General features: G+C 39.8%; 1 protein-coding gene across 1 annotated transcript; it reads left to right on the top strand.

Annotated features, from left to right (window-relative positions):
- Positions 1-505: 505 nt before the first annotated feature.
- LOC143845523 (uncharacterized) lies at positions 506-4,023 on the top strand. Its single transcript, XM_077353899.1, has 4 exons — positions 506-936; positions 1,980-2,424; positions 2,705-2,820; positions 3,445-4,023. The coding sequence occupies exons 1-4, from the start codon at positions 639-641 to the stop codon at positions 3,864-3,866; spliced, it is 1,281 nt and encodes a 426-aa protein (XP_077210014.1). The 5' UTR covers positions 506-638; the 3' UTR covers positions 3,867-4,023.
- Positions 4,024-9,352: the final 5,329 nt, after the last annotated feature.

The following is a 9,352-nucleotide window of genomic DNA, read 5'->3' as shown; positions in this document are numbered from 1 at the left end:
TGGGACAGTCCCCTATAGTGTATTTATGCTGATAACATTTCCCAAAATATGTTTTACTTGGGACAGGCCCCTCTGGTGTATTTATGACTTCTCTCTTACTCAACAGCTAGCTGTCCCAATTAAATAACCAAAAGTAGGGCTGCAAATGAGCCGAGCCTTGAGGTGTTCGGGCTCGGCTCGTTTAGTATTCGAAAAAGCTCGGCTCTGCTCAAGAATGATAAAACAACCCACATTGTTTTATTTTATATATAAAAAGCAAACATAATCCAAGCTTTAAAGCTCGGCTCGTTTATGAACCGAGCCTAAAACCTAGCCGAACTATACAAAGCTCAAATTAGGCTCGTTTATTTCGCGAGCCTAAATTTTGGGCTCGGATTCGGCTCGTTCGTTTACTAAACGAGCCGAGCCTAGCTTTTAACGAGCCGAACCCGAACATGTTTGCGAGCCGGCTCGGTTCATTTGCAGCCCTAACCAAAAGTGCCCCTCTCTCATAACTCTAGAACGGCAAAGCCACAGACTAAGGTCCATGGTCATCTCATCTCATACCAAAAGCACCAAAACCCTGTGACCACTCCTACTTAAACAAAAAAAAATCCCTTTTTTTCCACTCTCTCTCTTTCTCTCTCTCATCTTCCAAAATGCAGGAGAATGTTCTTTCAGCTCGCCGAGTCCCACCATTTCCAGAAGAAGAAGATAAAGACGACGAGTCTAAGACAAGGAAAAACACCTCTATCTCCATCAAACTTACAAACCTTATTACCAAAATTGGAACCCTAGGTCAATGCCTCTTTATCTGTCTCATTCTTCTCATCACCTCTCTCTTCTTCCGTTCTCGCAATCTCGTCTGTGTTTCTACCTCTCAATCATATTCTCGGACTAATTTCTTTGCTGTAGACGGTCTCGATTCCGATTTCGGATCCCTCGGTGTGCCTTGCTGTAAGTTTTTCTGCTCAAAATCTCTAAATTACATGGTTTTATTTTGTTTATTGTGGGGATTTTGTTATCAGATGTGATTTTGTGGATTTTGTGTGTTTCTTTATTCTTATAGCTCTTTTTTTTTACAAAAAGGAAAATCTTTTCTCGAAAAATCCCATTTTCATTTTTTTTTTTAGGATTTTTGTGTGTGTGTGTGTGTTTTTTTTTTTTTTTTTTAAAGGAAAATCTTTTCTCTAAAAATCCAACTTTTCATTTTTTTTAGGATTTTTGTGTGTTTTTTAGTTCTTTAGTTTTTTTATTTTTAAAAAGGATAATCTTTTCTCGAAAAATCCCATTTTTCATGTTTTTTTAAGGATTTTCGTGTGTTTTTTGGTTCTTTAGCTTCTTTTTTTTTTTTTAAATATGGAAAATCTTTTCTTGTAAAATCTCATTTTCATGTTTTTTTTTCTCTGTGGATGTACCATTTTATCGTGGCCTTTATGATTAAGTAATGTAGAATACGTTGTTATTATAACTTTTCTATTGCCATTAAAAATATATATATATATATATATATATATATATATATATATATATATATATATATAAGTTTTCTATTATTAGGGTTTCAATCATTCAATTAGGTCTTGTGGATTCTTGTCGTTTTTTTCTTTATTGAATGATAACAATAAATTCTTGTGGTTATTTTATTTCATCATCTAACTTTTTTAAGAGAATTATGGTAGACTTAGATGATTTTTTTTAATGGCATTTTATTCATAGTTTATGCTCCTTAGATCATTTGACTTTCTGATTGGATTTTCCGCTCCCTCGGATTTATTATTCTACAATTCATTTGGTTGGTTCCTGACTAGAACTCGATGAGCTCTAAGTCTATAATTTTTTTTTTGAAATGATAATTTATTAATAGGAAGCCTATAATGATCAAAGATAAAAATGGATAGTTATTCAACTCGCAACTCAGCTTAGCTTTGAGAAAGATAATTAAGTAAACACTGGGTTCTTACACTCTACTGCCCTTTAATTCTTATTCTTGGCAAAAGGCAGATCGAAACATGGGCGAACAATCGAGTGGACATCAAAAGATCTACTCAAGGGCTTGGAAGAGTTTGTCCCGGTCTATGAAACCCGTCCAATAAAGAACAACATGTACGGGATGGGTTTTGACCACAGCTTTGGACTTTGGTTCATTGCACGGTGGCTAAAACCAGATTTGATGATTGAGAGTGGTGCTTTTAAGGGGCACTCCACGTGGGTTCTTCGTCAAGCCAGGCCAGAAACACCAATTGTGTCACTTTCTCCTCGGCATCCAGAGAAGTATCTGAAGAAAGGGCCTGCTTATGTTGATGGGAATTGCACATACTATGCAGGCAAAAATTTTGTGGATTTCGGAAGCCTTGATTGGGGAAGTGTGATGAAGAAACATGGAATTTCAGATCTCAATCGGGTTCTTGTCTTCTTTGATGATCATCAAAACGAACTGAGGAGGTATAGGCCTCTGTGAATTGTCAATTTTGTTACTTTTATATGTCAATTATATAATGTGCATACATGGTGGAACAACACTACCCACACATATTACCCAAGTATTGCGCAAGAGTGTATGGCATGTAGAATATGCACACACGACTTGGATCTTCTAAAGAGGGTGCTGCTTTTGTTTTGGAACTCTCTTGATACTTGGATAGATCATTTTCTACTTCCCTTATTTAGTGACTAATTTGGATTTTTTACTCTGAATTTTCTGTCTTTATCCTTGAGTGGGCAGATTAAAGCAGGCGTTGAAAGCTGGCTTTCGGAATATTGTCTTTGAGGATAATTATGATACTGGAACCGGAGACCATTATTCCTTGAGGCAGATATGTGACCAGTTCTACATAAGAGGTGTGCACCCTACCTTTTTACTTTTTGTCTCTTAGGTGATATATATGGAGTTTCATTGTCATGCATATCTGAGACATTCATTAGTCAAGCAATATAATCAGAACTAAAAAACATTGCCTCATGACCTAGTGGAAACTTTATATGGGTTTTGGGTTGGCAGAAATACTAGCCAATATAACAAAGAAAGCCCCAACAAACATTTGACAGGAAAACAAATTAGCAATGGAGTTGATGCTACTCAGAATGAGTTCTATGGATCGCTGCAAAATATTTTTAGCTGACTATCCAAACCTTTCTTTAAGAATCGGGAACAAAAATTGTAACATTTCTGGGCGATTAGAAGTCTTGTTTAGGAGAATAAGCTGCAACAGTCATCTGTGATTCAATTGTCGGAGTCTTGTATGTTCAAAATTTCTTTTGAATGCCAATTTGATCAGTGAATGTGGCGAAGTCATTGTCTGGGTTTTTTGTTTGTCCCTCCGTATATATGGATTGTACCAAGTTTTTGAACCTCTTTGAAGTGGGTACTTATCATATATCTGAGAGAAGATTAGTGCTATTGATTGCATGCGGTATCTTTAAAGCTTTGTTATTTAAGTTTATTGTAAATGTTATTATTTGTAGGTGGTGGGCATAGTTGCTTTAGAGACAGTGATGAAGCTAGGATAAGGATGAAAAGGAAGAAATTCTGGGAAAAGGCAGTGGACATAGAGGAACTATGTGGGAAGGGGGAAGCATGGTGGGGGGTTAGAGGGGAGATGCGGGATGATTTCAACCACAGCAACAAAGTTATTTCTTATGCAGAACATTTTCAGAACAGCAGGTTTGTGGAGTCAGTGTTAGATGTCTATTGGGAGCTCCCACCAGTGGCAGGTCCTTCCCTTACTCATCAAACAAGATATGATCCTGCCCGTGCACCGGATCCAATTGTTGAAGATGGGAGGTTTGGCTTGTTTCAGAGACTCGGTTTAAGTAGACTCGAAACTTCTGTGTTTAATGGATACACCCAGATGGTATATCTTCAAATATCTCCATCAGACTCCTAATTATGTAGAGAATAAATGGAAAGAGTTTTTCTTTAGAGCACTCTGCATGGAATCTGAGGTTTGAAACTTTGAATCAGTCACACCTGTTCAGCTTGAACCCTGTACATGCATTTTGATGTTTATTGCAATCCATACGCTTTTTTTTTTGTTGAAGCTACTGTCCGTGCATATTTTTAGAAACCTTACTCAGTAATAGGTTCCTGAATAGACATATTTGGAATCATTTTTAACCACCCAAGATGTATTATTTATTTATAAAACAGTTGTTTCGTTGCTTGCTAAAATAGAAAGCAATGGTCAAGTTTTCCAATTCCTAGGTGATAAGAGCTGACAACAGTCACAGCGGAGCCAAAATTATGGACTGTGTTACTTTTCAGTTGTAGATGTCTAGGATAGAGTTAAACTTTGGAAGTCCTTATTTTGCAGTCCAGCGAGGGGCTTGCTTGATGCTGAAAAGCTTAGATCTCCACTGGCTACTAGCAACTAATCCATCTTGATCCAGATCTTTGCTACCAATGCATCTTAGATCCCCCCCCTCCTCCTCTTCTGGTTGAATTGGATTGGCGACAACAACAGCTCCAAGCTTCTAGTTGGTTGCAACAGGATCATCAAATTGATTTCTTCTCCACAAATTAGAGATAGGCAAATCATACAACTCGTCCTACTTCTTGGTAATTTATACAACTCGTTCTACTCCTTGGCAATTCATATAACTTGTCATAATCTACACAAAGAAAGACGGATAGAGAGAGACCGACATACTATGAATGCGATACTATTTCTCAGACCAGAGGCGCCTAGCCCTTAAGCTGCCCCCCTTAAATAACTACGACCTGATCAGGATTTGTTACATGCGATATATCGACGACTCACAATTGGGAATGGTGGGTGCCGTAGGCCCCGTGTTGAGGAGGGATGTGCAACTAGATTTTGGGGTCAAGGGAATGACTCAACCAATTCTCAGCAAAGTTCAGCACACCCGAGGCTCTCTACCCCCTCCCACATCACTGGTTCCCGGTCGAGGTCATGACACAATTGTACCTTAAATATATATCATATAATTACTACGAAGGAAAGACCTATTCGACAAACCATTCAAAAAAAAAAGACCTATTCGACAACAAAGCATTAAACATCTTGGATGGCTAGAAAAAGATGGTTCGGTCTCATATCCCGTTAACCTAGTTGATGAACCATTGATCCGATTGAAGCACATGTTGGGGGTGACTGGTGGAGGCAAAATCTCTTCAAGTTGAACGTCATCATTGACTACCACATAAGAGAATTAAGCGAAATAGTCAACCAGAGCCATCAAGCCATGTGTTTGATTATCTCATCATCATCAGCAGCATAGGAAGTCCGAAGCAAGGAAGTAGGAATCTCTACTCAAAATGGGGAATCGTGTTTCCCGAAACACGATTCGGAAACGGGAATCTTCTCAATTCCCCAATTTATTGGAATCCCATTTCGGAAATGTGGGAAACGCGATTCCCACTGTATGGGAAGCACGTTTCCTATCTACCCTCCTTGTCTCTAGAGTGGGAAGCGCATCTATCTACCCTCCTTGTCTCTTACTGCTCCTCTTCTCTTCTTGGTGGTCCTCTTCTCTTCCTATTCGTAGTACTTACATGGAAAGTCATTTAAGTAAATGTCTTTACTATTTTCTTCTCTTCCTCTTCTTAGTAAATGTCTTTACTATTTTTATTGTCCATTTACTTAAGATTTACATGTAAATAAGGAAATACCGTCCCTTTCAATCTATTAAAAATAGTTTCAAGACTCAAATATTAAAAGATAAAAACTCTACTTTCCACTTCTAGTACAAATTCGAAAAATACGGGTCGGGTCAAAATCTTAACTTCCAAACAATGGGGTATTTTTTCAATTTTAAAAATTCACAAATTCTATCATATCCAAACATTATTAAATCTCAAAAGTCCAATAAAAAAATCTCATAATTTGGTTTCTAAAAATTTTTCATCTTGTCAGGCACCGGTCAACACAAGCATTTCAGCTGATAGTGATTTTCCTTTAAGTTTTTTTTTTTTTTTGAAAATTGACATATTTCATTAATACTTAAAGAGCATTCGAGACCAACAGTCCCAGCCTGCAGTACAAAATTAACATATACTGGCACGGGCATGCCCGAAGCAAATGGAAAAGAAACAACACAAATATTTCCTCAAAACATAAACTATCCTTTTCCATCCTTCTTTTTCCATCCTTTTCCGTTCTTTTCTGAACATGCCTTCTTAAGAATATCTATTGCATTTCCAGTACCCTTCCAGACTACACAAAACCCTAATAAGCCTAAAACAAGCACCTCTGAACGACTGATTAACTGCTAATTCTAAATATATCAATCTCACACTCTTAGATTCTAATCTAAAGAAACAACACCAAAAAGATATGGCCAAGCTAGAGGATCCAGACATGAGCAAAAAGTCGTGCTTACCTGGGAATCTACGCTGCACACTTCTCTAGGTCATCCAAAATATGCTGGATTAAAAAATTCGGCATTTCTAAAGAAGCTCATCCGGAACCTGCTCCAAACGGCTAGGGATTTTTCTATCAGCAATCCTTTCTTCCACCTGCCGAACTCCAACAATTTAAAGAAGGGATGCGCGAAGAGAGGCGATTGGGTTATCCTAATCTCACTAGTCCCAGTGAGATGAGTTAGGGTAAACGGGCAGTCCTGGACTTCCTATCTAAAGATATCCCACTGCTTTCGAAGCAAGTCATCGGCTACCTCTCTAGGCAAAGGGTCCATTAGAGCAGCTTTTTCTTCATCATAAACCATCGTTTTAATCCGCCGAAGGATATTTTCCAAAATCATTACTTCTGTTGATAAACGCCTCCTTCTTCCATCGGTGGAGGCAGAGGGACTACTGGCATCGCCTTGAGACTCCATTCTCAAAACTAGATTCTTGAAGACCGGATACAAAGTCAACCAAGGAGATAAAAGCCCCGAGAACCTAGCAACTGCAACCAAGAAGATCCTTTGAAAATACGAAGAATAGGAGAAGAGAGACCAAACAGACCTAAAGAAGCCCTAAAGCTGACTACTACTGGGGACCTAAAATAGGTTAAGCTGAACAAGAAGAGCAATAAATCCAGCTCAAAGGCCCAGAAAGGAAAAAGGAAGAAACAATCCAAAACGGGAGAAAAGACAAAACTACCCCTAGAAGAGAAAAAGAGCAGAACCCTAAAAGACTCCAAAAGCCAACCCTAGAGGCAAAAGATGAGTCAAGGCCCAGGCTGGCCCACCCTGACAAGAGGATTTGAGACCGGATGGCCCTCATCATCAAGCCATTTAACTTTACGCTTAGAGGCCAGGGAAACCAAAACCTCGGGCACTACCGCCAAACTCACCAGACTAAAAGACCTGCCGATCGCAGGCACCAAACAGTCCACATTGGGCAGACCACCAAAAAAGGGGATTTGAAATTTGAATCCAGGCGGGGGATAGGAGGGACAACGGGCCCCGACTCGGCCCTGCAGACGGAGCCAAAGCCAAACGGGCAGAAGGCACCCGTTGAGCCAAAGGGGCAAGAAGCGCAAAGATCTCGAGTATTTCAATCCCAATTCTGTAAACATGGTTCAAGATTCTAAGATTAGCAAAAGAGCCTGAAACGATTCTTCGGAAGGCTAGAATATTTACCGAGACGAAGCTCATGCAGTGCTGATGGTTGCCTTCCAATCTTGTTTCTAAGACTCTTCCAAACAAACTTCCTATAGCCTCCACCGTTGATGAGGCCCAAGCATGTAGGGAATGCCGTAAAGGTTAACCCACAGTGCTTCCTCACCTTGAACAAACTCCTTATTCCATGGAGCGAGTGAGCACAAATAAAGTTCCAAAGATTTAGGGCTATTACAGAGAATTTTGGAGGCCTGCAGTTCAGAGTCAAACATAAACAGAAGTTCGTCTTCCGACAATATACATGGGCATGGCAGCAATGGGATGTTCCAAGTCTTTTGTGCCCAAAGCCAAAAGGTCCTCTAAAGATCCGTTAGGGGTACTCTTTTTTCCAATCAAACAGGATTTTAGGGATTCCATCCGCACATCCACTTCCTTACCCGAAATGCACAATATCGGAGATCCCCCAATCTTGTGAGAGATAGTTCCAATATTAGGCCAAAGGTTGCCCTGCCCATGGACCAAGTCCGGGTAGGTTGGGGGCGGGAAGAAGGGCGGGACCTCCATTTGGAATAATTTTATTCCGGCAGCACCAACGACTACTGTCTCGCCACACATAGTTTAGATACCGACAGGAAGGGTAGTGCCAATTCCCATTTCCTTTCCTTCGATTTCTTGTGAAGGCACCCCCCTCCCCCCGCAACTGATGTCACTAAAATTCGATTTCCGATTCTGCAATTTTTTTGCCAACTGAAATTATGATAGTGACAATGGCGACATTGCCAATCCTTCTTCTAGACAATCGTTCCATTTTATCTCCGTCGTAGCATGTGATTTTCCTTTAAGTGAATATTAGATCTTTTAATAAAAATTATTTTTTAATATCTGGTTCATATAATTATTTCTTAGAGAATTGCTAGCGTCCATCGCAAAAGGCATTTGGCGGCTGGTCTGTCGCACTTCCTACTAGCCACCTCATTTATGGAGACAAAAGCTGTTGTCTTCATTCACGAGGTGGCTGATCTGACATGTGACAGACCAGCCGCAAAATGCCTTTTGCGATGGACCTTAACAAATCCCTATTTCTTATATTTTTTTAGTAATTTTTTAAAAATATTTAACTAGTAAAAAAAATTCTCCGACCCTTCCCTCTTCCCGCTTCCCACCTTCCCGCTTCCCACCTTCTCGAGAGCCTTCGCTTCTCGCTCTGGCAACCTTAGTCTGGAGAGTGCATCAGCTGGTAAGAGAGATAGGGGTTGAGCTATTAGACCATAGGTGTGAATGCATCAGTTAGCCATTTGGATGAAGAAGGGGCTTACTTGCCTTCTGCATAATGGTTTTATATGTATCGGTCTCTATGTCTCGAAATAAACTCTAGGGCTTCTCCTTATACTCCTTGGTCTCCATCCCTTGGATAAGGAACACGCCATGAATGCAAGTATCGGTTGACAAAATTGAAAGAGTTATCGTGCCATCTCTCATTTTGAAGTCATCCCAAATTAGTGGGCTCTCTCTTGTGTTATCGACCTTTTAGTTGGAAAAAGAGCAAAGGTTCGGTAACTGCCTTCCCTCTTGGCTATTTAGGAAAAGACTGTTCATGGAACTATAGAGCCTTCGTAGGAAACCAACAATCAACTGACTATCTTGTTCCAACAAGCAAACTTAACTTATGTGAGGGGCGAAATGCTGGTGATTAAGTGACCCCTGCCACACATATCGATTGATACCTTTCCTCTACAGAGACGTCATAAATGCTTCCCCATGCTTTGAGGCACGATGAGTAATTTCATCTGAGGGCTCTTTCAAGTAAGTTATGTATATGTTCGAGTGCGCTTTGTATCGTACCTTT

This window comes from Tasmannia lanceolata, unplaced genomic scaffold (genome assembly GCF_043159265.1).
Source record: "Tasmannia lanceolata isolate RefF3 unplaced genomic scaffold, GAP_Taslan_0.1 ptg000015l, whole genome shotgun sequence".
NCBI classification, from domain to species: Eukaryota; Viridiplantae; Streptophyta; class Magnoliopsida; order Canellales; family Winteraceae; genus Tasmannia; species Tasmannia lanceolata.
This window is presented reverse-complemented; position numbering and strand designations above follow the sequence as displayed.